Genomic DNA, 21940 nt, shown 5'->3' with positions numbered 1-21940 from the left:
TATTAAGCACAACGAAATAATCAGGAACTGCGGAGACTTGGAATTTGCTATGTCTTTCGAGCAATCCCTGTATATTCTTTAAAGAACATTAAGAATAAATTAAAGCCCTAGAGAATTATATATGTTTCTGTGTACATTAGTATGTATGTAAATATAATTATGTGTATATGTGTTTATATATGAGTATGTATGTGAACATAGTTTTGAATGTCTGAATATAGATATGCATGTGGTTATACTTCTGTAAATATAATTTATTATATTTATGCACTGCAAAAAATGTATACTGGTATACATAAATATGACAAGCATTTAGAGAGAGTTCTCATCCTTACCTGAGCACCCACCATCCCGTGTCGCAGCCTGTAGAGGTCCGTGTGCGACCAGGAGCTTTTCGACCAAGGCTCCTCCTGGCGGAGATCTTCGTTGAAGCGGAAGTTGCGGAGCTGGTTCCTCAAGAACTTTCGGATGTTCCACGGTAAATCGTTATGCCTGCAAATATCAAAAGGAATTCATGTTTTTAAACTTAAACAATTAAAGTAGAATGAATTGAAATGTAATAAAACCAAAATTAAATATTCAATTATTCCGCCTATACGCCCCTATACGCCTTTATGGCATCTATATAACTGGCATTGGAGTAATGCATGGGACCACATGCGCTCGCTTGTACTCGTTTGAGTCTCCCACTTTCGAGCGTATATAATGGAAGATCATTTTAATGTGACACGCAATAATCGTAGACATATTATTTGTAACATATTGCACTTGGTAGATTCAACCCACAATCATAAATTTTCATACAGCACTGTGTATTGGTATGATAAACTAAACGACATTTTAACATGGAGATAATGACTATCTTTACTTAAGTTTTAATTTCAATGCGTTTCTTAATTCACGATTTATATTTCAGTGTCCAATACTAGAGACAAAATATAGTTATATGTGTACTACTTTGCTTCGAGTATATACCGCTCGTTTTGCCTGTCCGAGCTAATAAGCTATCAATTCCATGCGCTATCTAGCGTCGTCCGAGCAAAATCCTTTCCTGCAGCGCTCTAATAGGAATGCTCACTACAAGCTCCAGACTTTCTGATCTTGAACTCCGCGTTATATCAGCCCAGGATCAGTCTATTAAATGGCTTCTTCTTATTACTGTAACATTTTCCAACTCTTCTAACGAAATCATCGGGCCCACCTATTAGTAGGCAAGTTCTTCTTAGTCAATTCCATTTCCTTTTCTTCATCCCTTGTAGCTTTTCTCCTTTACTTGCAACTCTTGTAAAGAGAGTTTAGGCTTTTACCTGGCCGGTCCATTTCACACGCTCCATTTTTAGCCATAGCCACATTTATTAAGCTCCAAGCTGCCTTTTCCTACTTCTGCATTGTGCCAGGGTTTCTGTGACATACAATATTACACTCCACAGAAAACTTGTCATTATTCTCTGTCTTATACATTGAATTTCAATTTACTTTCTGCAATTCCAATGAAATAGATACATTAGTTTTTTTTTTTAAAAAAATAACCTCTGACGCAACCGCCCATGGAGTGACGTGAGGTCAGCACGACGAACCCCCAAGTTAATTTAGTTACAATGAAATGATAGGTTGCTGTGTTAATTGTGGCTATGAGAATAAATTGTGATTACATTCAATATACGAAAGAACAAACTCAAGCAAAGAAAGTAGTTCTTCAGGACCCGACTAACTACACTAAAGTTAACTAAACTACTAAACTAAATACTCACAATAAAGAACGTTACAGCATTAACGTGATTTAGTCAATCAGATAGGACAGACATCTATGTTATTGTCTAATTGACTAATTTTAGTTTATGGGTTTCGACATAGGGTTATTGACTTATTATGCGTATTAACCAACTGAATTGTATTATTTGATTTTTTTTGTTTTATGTCCTATTTGTACACATATAGGCTAATGGGGACTCTACCTAAAGTTTAAAGTGAGCTCCTTTGCCGGGTATCAAACCTGGGACCCTTGATTACAATGTGACGAGGTTGTCACTACGCCATCGGGGAGAACTGCAAGAACAATTAAGCCCAGGTGCAGTACCGTCTGGTTGCCCAGCATAGCCAACTGGTGTCTCCTTTAAAAGTATCTTCAAATAGAATAGATCTAATAACCAAATCTCCTTTAAGGATGAAATTTCTGTCAACAATCGATAATAATTGATATGATATGAAATGAAAAATGTTTGGCAAGAATGCTCTCATCCAAATAGAAATCCAAATTTAGAATTTAGATTGTAAAATATAAATGTTACCATTTACAGTGTGCAATACTTATGAAATACTTCTTGCCTAAATGTATATACTATTTTGCCATGTGTTATGTATATATATTTGTTGTGCGTGAATGAATGAATATGTGTTTATATCTTCCATGCAATTTGTTCTGTATTAACTAAACGCAGTCTTCGCCTTCGGCAATTGGAGGTTCAATCCTCTGTAGATGTGCAATGCATAAATAAATGAAGTCACCACGTGACATATCAATGAACACCTGACAAACTCCTTGAACTAGATGGCGGACTGACGACCTATGGAATGAGTGGTTATTGAGATATACGTTTGTACGTGCTAGTATTATGACTAGGGAACGGATTTTAAGGTGCAGCACCTTACCTCAAATACGGCTGTTTTCATACCGATCGCTTGAGATATGTATTTTAGGACATGAAATCAAGTAAAATGAACACACTTTGTTGCACCTTTTTTGTACCTTTTCGTGAGATCAGCGGATCTATCACATTTCCCCTCCCCCCCTCTTTGATGCTTCAGCACCGTCTTCCTTCCTTTTATTTCATGTTTTGTTAAAGAATGGAATGAAAAATAAATGATTTTTCACTCTTGCTGAGCAGCTATATAAAATTCTATAGTCCACGTATTTAGAGCAGAACGAGAGCTATAAAATTTTGTAATCATTACAGCCCCATTCATTCCTAAGATAATATAGCAAATCCCGCGAGAAAAGAACACAAACGTCAACAAAACCTATTCGGCAGAACTACAGTTTTCTATGCGGTCCGCGCGCATTATATATAGAAGGCGCAGAAAAAGAGAGCATGGAATTGCCTTAAATGTATTATATCAGCACCTTCTTTTTGAACCTTTTGTAAAACATAATTACTACTATTTTTTTCATTTCCCGACAATAATTTTGCACTTTAGAATTCTTTCCTTACTTATGACATATCACACGCACAAAATGTACATACTGCTATTGATTCAGAAATACAAGTTTACAATTTAGCAGGCTTTGAGAGAACTGTAAATGCTTTGAAAGGTTGCAAAATGATCCGCGAGAGTGTTTTGTTGTTGTATATTGCTTTCGTGCTTGTTCCTTTTGGCTGCATTCCGCCGGTATCGTCCTTATTCCTCATGTGCTAAATGCGATATTACTCTTCGAGCTTTTACCATGGAGTTTTGGAAACGTCATTGCCTTGTAATCAAGGGGTCCCGGCTTCGATTCCCGGTGGAGGCACATAGTAGTTTGGATCCCAATTTAAACTGAGTCTCGAATAGCCTTGCTGTGCATAAAGTGGACTTACAGCACCAACTGAGTCAATCATGTAATCAAGGTTTCTCGGTCTGGATACCTGGTCGAGGTCCATAGTGCTTAGCATCGCACTGTAAATTGGAGATCCACATTTGATTAGCCTAACTGTGCATAAAATATACTTAAACGCATTGCAATGTTTCCCGTGAACCTTTTTTAATGCTTTCCACTACCTCTGCCGACCTCCATTGCTAAGTAGTTAGCGTAGCACACTACGAAGCCATAAGTCCCGGGTTCGAATCACGGCCTGGGCACACTATGTGAGTATCCTTTTATCAATTTCACCACATCATCTCTCATTCTAACCTTTCGCGATTACCCACAGGTGGCAGAAAAGCGAAGTAAACTAAACCAAGTCAATGAATCCACACCCCTTATGCATTTACATGTGACACTACTTAGAAATCACTCTCAAATGCAACCAATGATAAGTTAGTGTGTCGAAACATGTCCTTTGGTCCATCTTTGCGACTAGCAATAGAAAAAAGTCTGTAAGGATCTCTTCAAAGTTATTTCCAAGAATATATGTCCGGATATACTATACTAATAAACCATACAAATTTCATCATCTCAAGCAGTTCAGTATCCACTGAGAGAATTGTTTTCTCACGCTGTCAACAGAGCTCTGAGCTGTTATATAACAGTTATGTTCCCTTCAATATTAATAAACAAGTCGACATTGATCTCTCTCAGTACAGACAAGAACATTGACCCATCTGGACATTCTACGTACATGCACCGCACCCATGCATAAGACGCATTACAATTCGCGATTAAAATTACCACCTGAGCGCTAGTGTCGCTTCCAATATGGGCGCTCTACATAGGATTGATCTTTGTTTACATTCAGTAGTAGTACGTAATAGCAGCGTGTTGTCATTGCTGGTATGTAAGGAACGTTTAAATTACGCGTTATATTTAAATATTGCGAATGTGATGTGGATTCCAGGAACTATAACGAAGGTGAGGCTGTGCTGAGAGCGAAGCATTTAATTATGATAATAAAAAAAACACGGAAAATGCAGATGAAACTAATGTATATTCACTGGCTCTTCAAAGCAGTGCTGTTTTATCTGCACTGCACATCGGTTGTAACTGAAACTGTGTAACTCGGGCTCTCAGAAATTATTTGAAAATATTGCAATTCACCTGTATTGCAAAGCTTGGGCAGGAAATAAATGTAAACATGCCGTTGCAGTTTTTTCCCCAAAGAGGCAGGCTGGTTTAATAATAACAATAAAAACAAGTTCATTGAGGCTATCTTCAGTCTTCAATGAAAATTGACTGACTGAATGAAACAGCAACATTAGCATGTCAATTATGTTTTTCTGACTTACCTTCATGATTTCGGACATTAATTAATTCTATTGATATTGAGTGAGTTAGAGCTTTCAAATCAGTGTGTTATACCCTCGTAAGGGATTTGAAACAGAACAAAGAGTGGCGATTACGTTTTGTGTAAAACTCGGTAAAAGCCCTTCAGAAACCGTCCAAATACATAAAACTGCTTATGGCAATGAAGCCTTTTGTAGTGCCAATGTTTTCATTCGGCATCGTCGATTCCGTGTTGGTCGGGAAGATGTAGCGTCTGATCCCAGGTAGGGCAGGAAGCCCTCCACCAGTCGAACTGACGATAATGTTGAAAACGTTCCAAAGAAACTGAATGAAAACCGTGCACAGTCACTGAAATTGATTGCTATGGATCTTGGTTTGCACAAAGACACGTTGCATTAGATTGTGATTCAGACCGCAATGAGAAAAAAACAGAGCTGGTTGCATCCGGTGATCGGTTCCTACGGCACGACAGTGTTCCAAGCCACAATGCAATTGTTTTCCAACAGATTGGCACGTAAATAAGTGACTGTGTTATACCACCCACATAATTCGCCATATTTTGCACAGGTAGACTATTTTGTATTCTTGCTTCTAATTGTTTATCTGTATTGTTATGTCAAGGGATCTTCCCCAGAAAGTTCTTGGTTAAGGTATTGCCTAGGAAAAAGTGTTGCCAGGATTTCGCATTCTGGTTGGGTCTACCTGAGTCCAAAATGTTCATAATAAAATACCTATTCTGAAACATTCTCTATCAGTGAAACCCAGTTTCCTATTTTAAACATTACTACCTCGTTCTGCATTTATCGACTGAGGTATCCTTCGACTGTATTGAAATCTATCCCTCTGGCAGAAGAAAGTGAATCTCTCCATAAAAAATTTGATATTTTATACAACGTACCAGTAATGCAATATTGAGAGTGAAATTTAAACTTTCCGGAACGCCGAAAATGATTTCGCTGGATTTAAAAGTGGCTCTTCCCCAATACCGACTCCCTCCTTCCCCCCATGGAACCCCCTATTTTCTTCTAGTTCCAATCCTGTCCTCAGTTTCTGAAATTTGCCCCCGCCGGCGAATGGCATGCGTAGTAAGCTCAATATTGGGCTTTCCCCCTCTGCTTCCTCCCAGAAACTGATTCTCAGGGAGAAATTCTCCTTGTGCAAACTACGTCCATGTCTTTTTTCCATCTCTTTATTTAGATTATCGTAAAGGAGAAGTTGGCTCCTGCCGGGAAAGGTTATTTCAAGGCAAATACGCACAGATGTATATTCTCATCTCATGTATTACAGATATGTCCTAAAAGATGTAATGGAGGGATTTTGCTCCTGCGGTATCACTGTATACTCAGATGTCAAATTCAAGATTCCAAATACTGTATTTATAGCGCGAACACATATTTGCATGATTAATAACCGATGCTGATTTTCCATTCATGTACATACTTGCACATGGGAGGTTTATAAGATTTGGACCCCTAAGCTATCCTTTGCTTTTGACCCTTCCTTTTTATTATCGTAAGGCAACATTAAAGTTCCCCGGGCATACAGCACCGTGCGATGAAGGCACATTTAGGGGATGTGGGTATAGGGCCCCCACACATTCTCGGTCTCGGCTATTTTGAAGGTGATCTGATCAGCACCACGCTTCGATCCTCTTTACACCCTCCCCCTCCCAGTGTTGCTCCCAGGTACTCATTGCTTTCAGGCTGGGTGAGCCCCAGAGCCGCTTTATGTGGGGACAAGGCCGAAAAAATTCCGACCTTAGATCACCAACTCCGGGAATCGAACCCGGTGGAGGCCCAAGTGGTTCATATTCCACTTTAAACTGTAGATCCAGTCTCCATTAGCCTCCCTGTGTATAAAGTGGACTTAAAACCAAATACTCAAAATCTTGAAAACTCTTAATGAACCTAGTTGGATTTTATCTCCATGTATAGATTAGTATAGTACTCTTTCCTTCTCCCAGAGTTTTTAGGCTATTACTCTTACAGTATTTAAAAAATTGGCCTTGCCACTGAATATTGAGCTCTTGTACGAACAAGTCTTCTATTTCCTCCTCTCCTTCATATTCCTTGTAGCGTATTGATTATCCATCACCTTTTGAAACAACATGTCCAACCTCATCAAGAGTTACTTATACGAGTATATTTTATCTTAATATTTGTCGTATATTAGTACCAGTATAGCTCCTTTACTAAATTCATCGAACGATTTGTCCGGCAGTGTACAAATAAAACAGGCATGTCCAACTTCAATCAAGTAGTGATCTACGTTTTATTGTCAGAACAGTCAGTGAGCTACTACATTAATCGTTAAGCACCGTAGGAAATATATACAAATAACACAATAAATAATTCAATAAAAGTAATATGTGTTTAAATGAAATGGCTTATCTTTTGGTTAGTGAGACGTCTGTCTACCTACTCAGCCACCTGACATCAATGTGAAAAATTATATCAGGTTGCCCTTCCTCAAGAGTGAGACTAAATAGCCGTCTTTGAAGTGATTTACCACGAATAGAATTTGCTATGACTGTTTCTGTGCTAAGCATTTTGCTTGGCAAAACTTGTTGATAAATAATACAGTGGTATGCTTCATGCTGTCGGCAGAGGGCAATAAACCTATTAACGTGCCCGGTCATTGATTTTGCCCAATCAGTAGTAATGGAAACCAGTTTGTGCAATGGGATATTAAGCTTTATAACAAAATAATGAAAGAATTAAATATGACCTTACCTATAGTTCTCCCTTTCAAAGATATCAATCCTTAGAGTTCATCTTCAACTTTAAAATATACTGAGACCATCCTAATAAAAACTAGTACCTGACATGTGTCTCTGATGTCCGTAGATTCATCTAATTGGATTGAGAAGGAACACAATTGGATAGATCTTTCATCAATTGTTCAGTTATGTTCTGACTAATTTTCTTGATTCCCACACGACAGTGTTTCTTGATAACTGAACATCTTTAACATCAGCTGAGATCTCTTTGTGGTCCTTATTTCTCTCAAAAAGGTTATTGGCTATTTCAGAAAACAATCTTTTACGAATTCTCCTTCGGTAAACGATCTGCAATTTTTAACTATCAGGTGGCAAACTTTGAAGGAACACAGGGTAACTTTGATAATTTTTAAGGTTGGTTTCATCATAAATTGTTGTTGAGCAACTAAATTTGATTTAAGTTCATTCACTTTAGCTTTACGAATGTCAGTTTTGGGCGGAAAATCGTCATCGTATTTATTGCTGTGCAGTGCATTATAATGACGCTCTAAATTGCCCTTTCTGGCAATGATATTGAGGCATTACAAATTAAACAACACCATTTGTCTTTCACAATTACAAAAAAGTACTTGGTTTCCCACTCATTGTGAAAATTGTAGCTTTGCTCTTTTTAGAAGCACTCATTTTCTAGCTGTTCAAACAACGATATTACACATGCACATACATATATACGCATTTGAACCTCAATCACACTGTCACACACTCGCAAAAACGCACTGTTTTCACCTCTTCGACAAGCAGTCACACAGACGCACTCTAGACCCGCGAGCACAGCAAGGCGACTGGCAGTCAGCGCGAATCTTCGCCTTCACGGCTGTCATACCCGATGGCGTCGGCAAGGGAACAAAAGACGATGAGGTTAAAAACTGCGAAAATTAAAAAAAGGAATGAATAGCAGTGATAAATATTCAGAAACTGAAATCTGCATGAAAAATGGATCAATCCATTATACATTATAGAGGTTGAATTCATATAACGTATATTCGTATAATTACAATAAATAGCTGCGATCGAACTAAAAACGTTCCGCGATCGACCGGTCCCTACCTTTCTAAGTCTTCCAAACACTGTTTCACTAATCGAAATACCTTTCCCAGACTAGTTCCAATCCAGTTTGAAGAGATTGACTTTGACATCCCCTTTACCCACGACTCAATATCCACGCTCCGTATTTGTTGAATAAATGCTTCCACTTTGACATTGTTTTTCACTGTTGATACGAAGTAACCCAGATCTTCTCCTTGTGTCCACAGTATTCACCTAAAGCAATACAACTCTACTACTATTTCCTGTCCCTGTTATCCAGACAAGGGAGAAATCGTGTGGGCAGAGGGAAGCAGTACAAGCTGCTGCGAAGGCTGGTAACGGCAATCGCTTTCACCCCTCCACGCAATCCCATTCAATCTCACGTGTTTATTGGTGGAGCCGTCTCGAGTCACTACTTGAGCAGAGACTTGTTTTCGTTCGCTTCCTCCAGAGATACCCGGGACAGGGTGTAGGCCACAGCTTGCTGTGCCTGTGCTGGCCAGCATGTGCCTTTTAAACAGGCTTTATTGCATGCTATTACGTTCCCATATCCGTCCGGTGCAAACCGACCATGTTAGGAAGGTCCTACAGAGCATTTACATGAAGTCCATGTCAAGTTCCCATAATGTCTTCACACTGTGATTTTCACAACGCCTGCATTCTTATACACGGTTTACTTCCATCTTGTTCAGGTACAGCCACAGGCAATCACAAGCGGAAACCTATATCCTGAATACTCCATTCCCTGCAACGCTTTATGTGTGCTGCCTAAAAGAGGATTTTAATAGTTAAATTTCAATGGCAACTTCTACTACCGACGTAGGGTTAGGCAACACACAAAACGCTAAGCAGGGAAGCGAGTATTTGAAGATCTACGTAAGTGTCCCTTTAATATTGCCGGTGGTTGTACACGTAGAAGGAATAAGAGAGAAGACAAGCGCCAGCTTCCCATCACGCCCATTTTACGTCGCTTTAAGCAATTGTTGACTAATTCCGAAAACAAGTATGAGTTGTGATAAGATGATATTCATGAAGCAACACAAAAGGAACGCCCATGTCCTCGACAGGACTGAAACTCGAGACCTTCGGTAGCGCGATCGGAAGTCGATCACTTTACACGCTCAGCATCTCCCTCACTGTAAGCCACATATTGGCTAATTTTGCGAAGATGGGGATGAGTGATGATATGATGAAATTGATCAATGGAAACTCACAAACATCCATGCCAGGCCGGGATTGGAACCCGGGACCCCTGGCGTCGTAGCGCGATGTGCTAGTCACTTCGCCACGATATTTCCCTTAAGCTTCGACTTTTTCAACAGGTATTTTGTTTTCCCATAACATTTCCTTCATTATTTTCTGTCTATTCGTTAATCAAAGCTTTCCTGGAAATCAACAATGCCAACTACACCTCTGCTTTAAACGTAATATTTTGAAGTTTTCTCATATATTGTTCACTATATGATCAGTTTTCAATAAGACTCCGTAGGCACATACAGTTTCGAGGTAATGTATTTTAATCGTGTTCCAAAGGAACATTATTATTACTAAGAAAAATAATTACAACAACTGTATTTTATTTAACAGCCTGGAAATGCGAGTTGAACGGGAATTGCAAGGTAAGAAAAAGGAGAAGGGTGGGTTCAAATCCATAATCTAGATAAGAAGGAATCTTAATTGTTTCATCTTTCATTGCAATGACTTACCCGTCCACTAGAGGAACTTCCCGCAGGATCCTTTTCACCACTTCCAACCTCGCCTCCAGTGCTGAAGACCCCCTCTGCTGGAACTCAATTGAAATTCCAATAACTGAGCACATGACTCCGACGAAAACTAGAATTCCAGGAAGAAGGAGCACCTTATTTAGCTCCATATCCGGACCTGTAATGAACAAGATGCATATATTAAGGAATTGTATTGCGACTTAATTTCAAGATCGGGAAGCGAAATAACATGTGCTATTTATCCGATGCGTGGAGGCGGGTGAGGGTGGGGGGCTGTCAGACCCATCATCTCTATTTTTTCGATTTTTCACTTCTGAAAATGTTTATCAAAAATGAAAATAAATTACATTCTTTCCTAGGGTGTTCCTAATATTTCTGTATCACTTTGTTGTTGTTGTTGTTTATTTAGTGTTTTAAGTCCACTTTATGCACAGTAAGGCTAATCGGAACTGTACCTACAGTTTAAAGTGGGATCCAAACCACAATGTGCCTCCACCGGGTATCGAGCCCAGGATCCCTTTATTATAAGGCGACGACTCTACAACTGCGTCACGGGGGAGGCCCCTCTATATCACTTTTGTTCATAAAAATAGAAATGTAATGTAAATGAGAGGCAAAATGTACTAGGTGGACGTATCAGGCGCTATCTTTGAATGTGAGGTATTTGAGACACTCATGCCAGTGAGAGTGTAAAATTGGTTGATAATGATGGTAATTTTGGTAATCATAATAACTAATGATTCACTACACCTCTATAAACAAATAAGCATTAATAAAAAAATATTATAGTTTTAGTGACTGGTAAAATATGTGTGACACTCATGCAATAATTGGTTATTATTTGTTATTAATGATGAAACTTTTTATAATTATTATAATTAAGTAATAAATAACTGCACATACATAATCAACGAAGGACGCAGTGATTCAATAACAAAATGGTAATAGGTGGATTTTAATAGCAAATTTTCAATGGCTTCTATCACCGTAGGTTTAGGCAACACGACATGCAGGGAAGCGAGTTCTCCAGTATCTTTGTGTCCCATTTTTATTGCCAGTGACTGTACGATGTAGCAACGTTTCAAGGGGTGAAAGGCAAACAAATGAAAACCAGCATGCCTTATAGTTGAACTACATGCAGGTCGGTGGATACGTCAAACTTTTCCGAATAAATACTCCTTAGATGGGCAAAAAAGTGGAATGTAGCTTTTGTTGAAACACTATGAAGGCCTAGTTGTGCCTACATGTTTCTGCTAGTAGGTGAAAGACAGCCAGGGCCGTCGGCTTGCGCATTTGTAAGTTACTCTTATAACCAGACGACACTCACTTATCGGACACTTTATTGAACACCGTCGTCTACTGACATCGCGATAAATGTTCTCGTTGTTAGATTGATTGATTTGGTGTTTTAAGTCAACATTATGCACAGTAAGGCTAATCGGGATTGAACCTTCAGTTTAAAGTGGGATCCGAACCAATATGTACCACCACGAGGTATCGAACCCGGGACCCCTTGATCACAAGGCGAGGACGCTGCCACTGCGCCATTGGGGAGGCCTCTCGTTGTTAGAGTAAGCATGTTAGGTTCAGAGCAGTTTGCATAAATAATACATTTATGGTCAAGTCCAGAAAAACTGTTGGGTATTTATTATAATACGCGTAGTACTAATCCCTACATGCCTATCTAACAACGAAGGATTTGCGCTCTGACGCCAGTAGACCAAGGTGCTCAACACGGTGTGCGATACGTGAGATCCCCAACTCAATTACTGTATTTCGAAAATCCAATTGACTGTCCAATTTTCTGCACGTGGGGATAAAACGTATTATGCCAATTTACTATTGGGAATCATACTAAAAGTTGAATAAGCTTTTGAGGCACAAGTATTCACCAAAATTATGTTATTTACTCTTTTGTCCTTTTTTTGTTGGATGAAGTTTTGATTGTCTGCACCGAGTGAAGTGGAACACGTTATTTATCTATTTTTTCTTACTTACTAGGCAGAATGTGTCTACCGGGCACTTTCTCGTCCAATCTCCCTATAGTGCCATCATTGATCCAACTAAAATACGTGCGAACTCTAATATTGGCACTCTTCAAATGGAATATGCCATCAACATCACATTTCCAAGCATCCAATTGAAATAACGTGTTTTAAATCCACACGAAATGGACACAGACATACAGGCAAAAATATTATATGCTGAACATGCTGTGGCGTGTATTACTGTCTACTATATAGAGGGCAGCAAATGTTTTATAGGAAATCGAATTATACCCAGAATTGACGTTTTCAAGCAACTAGCCTACCGATTGTAACCTTTCTACTACCTGTTCACACCCCTTCTGACCAAACTTTATCTTTGCTCAACAACGGAATATAGCGTCATTGTGTGTTTCGTCAGTCCTGTGCCAATGACTAGAAGAAAGAACTTTCTGTTGACGTGTACCATAAAGCTCGATTAATGAAGAAAATAAGTAATAGGAGTGCATGAGTTTATACTTGTTAGAAATGTTCTTGTGATGAATAAGGTTTGATGTAACAAGATGTCCACCTATGATTGCTGGCTGATTAATGTACGAAACACCACAAAGTCATACAGAGTAAATTGTTAATCTTCTGAATGAGCCGAAACCTGTTTGGTGAACAATGCTTCGATATTTGTCCCTGACAGGAAATTGAATTGTGTGACACTGCACTTTCAATTTATATCCACTTACAGTTTAAGAAATGAGGAAATTCTTTACCAATAATTTAATTTGATCCATTAATAGTAACTACAACGTCAAGATTCAGTTTTTAAGAGAAATGTGGACAAGAAGCAATGTTAATTTGTGATTGCAATGCACTTTAATTTGCATGCTGTCGACAACTATACCACTCTCGTCTCTAATTGCATTTGTATTTTTGTTTCTTTAAGTGCCTTTCTGATACATTTTACTGAGCATTACTATGAGGATGAGATGCAATTGATGAAGGATTACTGACATAGATAACCCATGCTTAGTCCGGGACTCGAACCTGGACGGTTAGATCGGATGTCCAACACTTCCTGTGTTCGGTCTAATTAAATTGATTTGCTTGCATGGGTGTATTTTACTTCGCTTCTCTGCAACTTTAGGATAATCACGAAGATGAGGATGAGTGATGAAATTAATAAAGGGAAACTCCCCAAATACGGCAATGTCATGCGGGGATTCAAACCCGGAACCCCTTGCGTCTTCGCGTCATGTGTTAACCACTTTGCCAAGAAGGTCGGGAGTCTTAATAATGAAATCATGTTCGGACTCTTGAGACATTCAAATAGACGAGAAGTTAACACGTGAGTAGTAAATCGTTATCAAATTGTGTAATAGACAATGTAAACAACCAGGAATAATGTTTCTTAAAGTGCAAATGATATTAACGTTGCTTTAACAAATATTTATTAGTCAATAAATGAATTTACATGAAATAAAGAATAAAGTTAAATAAATAAATTTGTGCACACGAGTCGTTTCCGATCAATATTCTTATGGAAAAAACACAGTGAAATAGTGTTTTCTGAAAGTAGTGGTATTTACGGTAGGGACAGGACCAGAAAGTATGAACCCCCCTCAAGCAGTTTTGCTATACTTAAAACAAGCTCAACATGCCCATACGAGCTTTTTGCTCAAGTGTGGAACTCTTGCCTAATCCAAGATTTTTGTAAAAAAGCCCTCATGGAATCCATGAGAAAGTATGACCCCCCTCAGAAAGTATGAACCCCCTCAGATACCCATACCCATACACACCCACCTACACACACCCACACACACCCACACCCACCCACACATATTTACTTCCGGTCCACTTCCGGTCCACTTCCGGTCTACTTCCGGTCCACTTCCGGTCCACTTCCGGTCCACTTCCGGTCCACTTCCGGTTTGCCTACTTCCGGTCTACTTGTGGCCAAGTTGTGCCCTATTTCTGCTTTTTTTTATCCAGCATAGAGTTTTGATTTGAACCCCAAGAAATTGTATATAAATACCAATGCCAAAAATATCAACACACATACACACATACACACACATACATACACATACACACATACACATACACACACATACACACATACACACATACACACACACACACAGCACAGTATTGAATCCACCTGATATTTTTTATCCAGCATAGAGTTTCCATTTGAACCCCAAGAAATTGTATATAAATACCAAAGCCAAAAATATTAAGTGTATACACACATACACACATACACACACACACACAGCACAGTGTTGAATCCACCTGATATTTTTTATCCAGCATAGAGTTTTCATTTGAACCCCAAGAAATTGTATATAAATACCAAAGCCAAAAATATTAAGTGTATACACACATACACACATACACACACACACAAAGCACAGTGTTGAAGCCAACTGATATTTTTTATTCAGTATAAAGTTTTGAATTGAATCCCAGGAAATTGTATATAATAAACAACAACAAAAATGCCAAGTCAAAAATATTGTAATCAATGCAATAAAAATATATCCAGCCCCAATTGGGCCAAGCATCAAAAGATTTGTAACCCGGACAAATGCAGAACTCCCACAAAAATTTGCCCCAAATGCCATAGAAAATATAACATGCAATACTTCACATATACACATAAAAATAATTGCTCTGTACAGTCATCAACACAACCATCTACATCTGGTCTGAAAAGAAAGCACGAAGCACCTGTTAATGCCAGAGCAGCAAAACAGCCACGCTATGCACCTATCCGTAGCAGTTTTAACGGCCAATTAAGAGATCACCGGTTTGTATCAGAGCCAAGATGTGGCATTAAGAATTTTTTGAACAGTAAAAAACCTGATATACAGGCAATTCTAAATGCACAAAATGGCTCTTATAAGCTGTCCCTCAAATTGTATACTCAATATAAGAAACCAAATGGCACAAAATTTACACAGCCCCACATAACAGAAACTGTACCGGTTTATTCAAATACAAATTCGGACAAAATAATAAGCAGGTTGATAGATCAACTGAATACTAAACACTCTGAATTTGCGGCAAAAGAGTCAGGATGGAGCCTATGCGGCTCTCCGCACAAGTTATATGTTAATATTTCTGAATTCAGCCCATTAAAAGGTTCTACATATTTGCCATTACCTGCCAATATCAAAAACAAAAGAGCCGTGGTTAATATAAAAAATAATGACCAGAAATGCTTTTTGTGGTGTATTTTAGCTGCTCTGTATCCAGTTTCAAGGCATCCTGAGAGAATAACTTATTACAAACAGCATGAACATGATTTTGACGATGCAATGGAGGGTTTGGAATATCCAATGTCTGTTCAGAATATTGATAAATTTGAAAAAAAGGCCAGGCACATCAATGGCAAACAATTATCTATTAATGTATTTATTTGTTCCACTGGCAATTGCCCGATAGCACCTCTCAGAATCAGTACACTTGATGATGAATCTGCTGTTCCGATTGATCTGCTCTTAATTGAAGGGGATGGCACATATCATTACACTCTGATACATAATCTTGAAGCTTTAGTCAGAACACAACTAGACAAAACTAATACAATATTCAAGTTGTGCAGAAGATGCTTAACTGTATTTGATGGTCAAAAAATGGCGAAGGGGGTTCGGGAAGAGAATGCAGAAATTGCAAAAAACAAGTTAATTGAGCATCTGAAATACTGTGGGAACCATAAACCTGTTCATATGGTGATGCCCAATCCAAGTGAAAATTGCAAATTCAAAAAGTTTGAAGCCTTGTTGGAACACCCCGCATATATTGTCTGTGATTTTGAATCAAACCTCAAACCTCTTGCATTTTGTAGCCCAGATCCTGAGGAATCTGCAATTACACCATATCAGGTACATGAACCTTCTAGCTTTTGTTCTGTGGTTATACGGGATGGTGTAGCTAGTGAGCCATACTTATACGTGGGACCAAATGCCATCAAAATATTTGCACATAGAATGGAAAATGAGTGCCGTGACATAGCATCTAACAACTTATTAAAATCAGAGCCTATGTTGCCTTTAACAGAGGAACAGATTGAAGATTTCAACAATGCAAAAAAATGCCCGGTATGTGATTGTGAATTTTCAGATACAAATATCAAGGTACATCACCATTCTCATACAGATGGTAAATTCTTAATGGCCCTGTGTAAAAGCTGTAATATTCAGATCAAGAGACCAAGATTTATCCCCATATTTTGCCATGGAGCATCCAATTATGATTATCATCATTTAATCAGATACGAGGGGTTTGAGAAGCAGAATTTAAATATTTTAGCTGAAAATGATGAAAAATATATATCTATTAGCAAGATAATTAAAGTTAATGGTGTTCCTATTCACATAAGATTTCTTGATTCTTACAGATTTTTACCTGCTAGCCTGGCTACACTGACCACTCAATTATCTGATGATCAATTCAAAATCACACGTGCCATGTTTCCAAATCAGGACCTGAAATTAATTAGGCGGAAGGGTGTATATCCATATGTCTATGTTACAGATTTTTCTAAATTTGATGAGTGTTCCCTGCCACCACAAGAAGCATTTTACAGCAGAATCAGAGGATCTGGAATCAGTGATGAAGATTATCACCATGCTCAGTTGATGTGGAACAATTTAAATTGCCAGACATTTGGTGATTATCACATGGCATATTTGAAACTTGATGTCACCCTCTCAGCTGATATAATGCAGGCATTCAGAAAATCTTCCATGCAAAATTATAAACTGGACCCAGTGTATTTTTACAGTGCCCCGGGCCTAGCATGGGCCGCAACATTTTTGAACACTAAAATGCAATTGGATCTGATCCACGATCAAGATAAGTATCTGTTTATGGAGAAATGTATAAGAGGGGGGATGGTGCAATGTTCTCAGAGATATGCCAGAGCAAATAACAAATATATGCCTGATTATGATCCAGCACGGCCATCAAATTTTATACTGTATGTAGATGCAAACAGCCTCTATGGTCATGCCATGATGCAAAAACTGCCATATGCAGGGCTTGAGTGGGTTGAAGATTTCAATATTGAGGTTCTTCAGGACTTTGATGACAGTGAATATGGCCTCTTCTTAGAGGTTGATCTGACAATTCCTGATGATTTGCACAATACATTTTCTGATCTGCCCCCAATTCCCGAGGTTCAGTGCTCACCTGGCTCTAAACAGAAGAAGCTCATGATGACTCTGGAGCCAAAACAAGGCTATGTCATATATTACAAAAACCTCCAGTTCCTGATGAAACATGGTGTTCAAGTGACCAAAATTGGCAAAGTCTTAAGGTTCAGGCACTCAGAATGGTTGAAACCATACATTGATACAAATACAGAGCTTCGAACATCTGCAAAGAGCCAATTTGATAAGGGCTTGTTTAAATTGATGGTCAATTCTGTATATGGCAAAACTATTGAAAATGTCAGAAAACATACCGATGTTAAAATAATTACTGACCCCAGTCTGAGCAAAAAATTGGTTGCAAAGCCTAATTTCAATTACAGAAGAATTTATGATGAGCACATGGCACTTTTCAACATGAAGAAAACAAAGATCAAGTTTGATAAACCTATTTATGTAGGGGCTGCGATATTGGAATCGTCCAAATTACATATGTTAAAGCTCTATTATGATGTGTTGAAACCTTTTTATGGTGATAATATAAAATTGATGTACATGGACACGGATAGTTTTATTCTTGATATTAAAACAGAAGATGTTTATCAAGATATGTCACAGCCTGAATTGTTTCAATACTTTGATACCAGTGAACATACAATAATTCAACCCCACAACAAAAAGGTACCTGGCAAGTTAAAAGATGAGACATGTGGTGATGCTATTGTAGAATTTGCTGGGTTAAGTGCCAAGGTGTATAGTTTTAAAACATGTAGTGCTGTTGTCAAAAAGGCCAAGGGCATTGGCAAAGTAGCTGTGGAAAAAGAGCTTGTATTTGAAGATTATAAAAATTGCATCAAATCTCAGAATTTAATCAAAACATCAGAATCCAGAATCCAGAGTGTGGATCACTTATTGACTAGCAATATTGTAAGAAAAGTGGCCCTGGACCCACATGATGATAAGAGATACATTTTATCATGTGGCATACATACTTTACCTTGGGGGCATTGTGATTTGAAAAATAGAAATCAATGCCCAATTACAGAGCATGATTTGAAATAAATAAACATGCCTATGAACTTATTTGGGTTCAAAAAACAGGCTATTATGGACCTGCCGACACCACAACCCTCTTCTGATATGCTGTCTAAACTGAGTGGCTTCTTAATTATTCATCTGAACAGCATACTTACAGATGTTGATGATGAAACAGGTAAAACATTGTACATATTTAACAATAATTTAAATCATTACCAATTACCTGTAGGTGGTCAATTGCAATTTATTACAACCCCTGAGGGTGATGTCAAGATTTCAGTAGGGAGAAATATTTACAGGATAAAGCACTCAAACATGATTTCTGGCACTGTATATACTGTTTCTGCTGGTGACTGCTTATATATTGAGGTCCCGGGATCATATGACAAGCTTATACCTTTTTTTATAGAATTAAGAATCAGATACTCTATAATAAATAACCACTAAAACAAAAATGCCTAATGATATATTTGGCCATACAAGACATGAAGATCACAGTGATGAGATTCTGATGCTTGATGTCAGAGTCAAGAAATTAAGAAGTGATTTACAAGCTTTACAGACCACACTCAATGCCAGTCTTCAATTAGAAATTACAAATTTGCAATCACAATGCATGGACCCTCTTCTTAAAATTGATTCTGAACTCAAATTATTGCTTCAGAAATATACTGATCTGGCAACTTTGGATAATTTTCAAAGTTTGGAAGAGGCTGTAGCAGCTCTTCAAGCCAAATTTAAGACCCAGGCTACCAATTCTGAGCAATTGAAACAACAATTGGAAGAGCAGATAAATAATGTCCAGACACAGCTCCAAACAATTGTCAAAAGCATAAAGTCACAAGAAGATTTTGATCTAGTGATTTCCACTCTAAAGGAACAGATTCAATCACTCCAAATACCTAATCTGGACCCTCTGAACAATGCCATAGCCGAGGTTAAAGAAAAAATTGAGACACTTGAAAATTTTATGAACAACTTGCCATCTTCTGATGCTTTGAATGCAATAACTCGGAGTGTTGCCAATATTAAGCTGCAACTTGAAACATATGAAGATTTTGGAAAAATTCAAAGTTCCATAACCCATCTTGAAGGTACAATAGCAGCAGTGCAAAGTGATTTGACAAATGTACTAGAATCCCGATTGCCTGGAATTGTAGATACCCTTGTCAGTGTCCAGCAACAAATCACAAAGCTTGAAAACCTCAACACTGAATCTGAGCTATCTCATTTTCATCACTTGATCGATGATATCCAAACAAAGCTTGAAATTTTACAACAATCCACACCCTCTCAGGCAGATATAGCCCTGCTCCAAAATGCTATGCAAAATGTGGCTGATGCTTCTGAATTAAACAATGTAAAATTGGCACTTGAATTTTTGCAGAATACTGTTTCAAATCTTCCCACATCACAGGAACTTAAAAATATTAAGAGAGCTGTGAATAGGATATTGAAATCAGAAGATATCAAGAATATCCAAGCAGAGATCAAACAACTCACTCAGACAGTGGCCACTCTACCAACCAATCAACATATTAATGAACTGCATGCCCTGTTTGAGGATATCAGAAGACAGGTCCATGATCTTACTGCTCAAAATTCAAAATTGGCAGTTGTTGAAAATTTGCAACAAATTGTAGCTAATATCAAGCAACAGCTAGGGACCATGGAATCCAATCAAGCAAATGCTCTGTCTGTTTTTGCCACCCAGCTACAAGAGATTGTGCAACAATACAAGAAACTTGTTGTGGACATAAAAATCAAGCCAGGCCATGATGATGTTGTTAGGACCATCAATGAGCACCTTGAATCTGTAACAAGCAGATTGCTCACAGCAGAAAAGGAAATAACAGGCATAATCGAGAATCCTAAACATACAGTAATTCTTGAATTGTACAGCATCCCCAACAAAGAATATGATTCACCATTTACACCAGGTGGCAAAATATATATGCTGTCCCCTGCACAATTTTATTACCAGTTTTTTGTTGGAGGCACACTGAGACCAATCAAGATCAAATATTGGCTACAGCCACAGGCACACCACTACCCCACCTTATCAATAACAAATGCTGACAACAAACCAAAAATCACCAGTGTAGAGTTAGAGGATTTTACAGATCCCAATACATTAGAAACAGCCTATACTGAAGATGATGGCACTCTGGAATTTAAAATACAAATAGGGGACAAATTATATTTAGAAAATCCTGTAGTATCAGCTGCTGAACACCCTATAGTTGCAATATTCTTGTTTACATATTATGTCTAGACAAATTATTGTTGATGAATTACACAGACAGGCCAGACATAATTTTAAGAGACTCCCAGTAGTCACAAAGGGCATAGATGATTTATGGCAGAGCGACTTGATTGAAATGGCAAGTGGGCAGTTGAAAAACTTAGACAAAATCAACAAGGGCTACAAGTATCTACTCACTGTAATAGACACATTTTCAAAATTTGCCTGGGCTGTGCCACTCAAATCCAAGACTGGAAAATGTGTTACAGAAGCCTTCAGGACAATTATGAATCAGAGTGGAAGATCACCGCGCTATTTGCAAACAGATAATGGCAAAGAATTTTATAATTCTGTGTTCCAACAATTTATTAAAAGCCAGGCAATAAAACATTACTCGAGTTACAGTGATCTCAAAGCCTCAATTGTAGAGAGATTCAACAAAACCTTAAAAAATCTTATGTATAAACAATTTACCCTGCAAGGTAATTATAAATGGATTAATATTCTTCCAGAACTTCTACATAAATATAACAACTCGGTCCATTCCACAATCAACATGAAACCCTCTGAAGTAACTTCATCTGATGAGCAAAAATTGATCAGGACTGTTTATTATCCTAGATACCAGCCAACAACAAGAAGGGCCAAATACAGGGTAGGCGATCAAGTAAGAATCAGCAAATATAAGCACTTATTCAAAAGAGGCTTTACAAGAAACTGGAGCACTGAATTATTTACAGTGGTTCAAGTTAAACCCGGGACCCTTAACACATATATAATAAAAGATCACCGAGGAGAAATTCTCAAAGGCCGATTCTATGAACAAGAGCTCAGCAAAACTAAACAGCCCGATACATATCTCATAGAAAAAATCATCCGCAGAAAAGGCAACAAGTTATTTGTCAAATGGCTGGGTCATCCGGAAAACAGCTGGATCGATGCAGACAAAATAATAATATGAGCACCTTGGATGTTATAAAAAGGCTGCCAGAACCAGAACAACAGAATAAGAGAAATGGCAACTTGCTGCCTGATAATATTAGGTGTCTTATTGTTGGGCCATCTGCTTGTGGTA

The 21940-nt window shown here is 38.2% G+C and overlaps 1 protein-coding gene across 1 annotated transcript in view; it reads right to left on the bottom strand.

Annotated features, from left to right (window-relative positions):
* The window catches only part of LOC145980356 (dipeptidase 1-like), a 141982-nt gene that overhangs the window by 96674 nt on the left and 23368 nt on the right, over positions 1-21940 (bottom strand). The window contains exons 3-4 of the mRNA XM_083113409.1: positions 10430-10604; positions 336-492 (exon numbers count right to left, since the gene is read on the bottom strand). Of these exons, the coding sequence (XP_082969535.1) occupies positions 336-492; positions 10430-10604 (332 nt within the window). The remainder of the gene's footprint in view (positions 1-335; positions 493-10429; positions 10605-21940) is intronic.

Source organism: Lepisma saccharinum, chromosome 27 (assembly GCF_977018435.1).
Source record: "Lepisma saccharinum chromosome 27, izLepSacc3.1, whole genome shotgun sequence".
NCBI classification, from domain to species: Eukaryota; Metazoa; Arthropoda; class Insecta; order Zygentoma; family Lepismatidae; genus Lepisma; species Lepisma saccharinum.
This window is presented reverse-complemented; position numbering and strand designations above follow the sequence as displayed.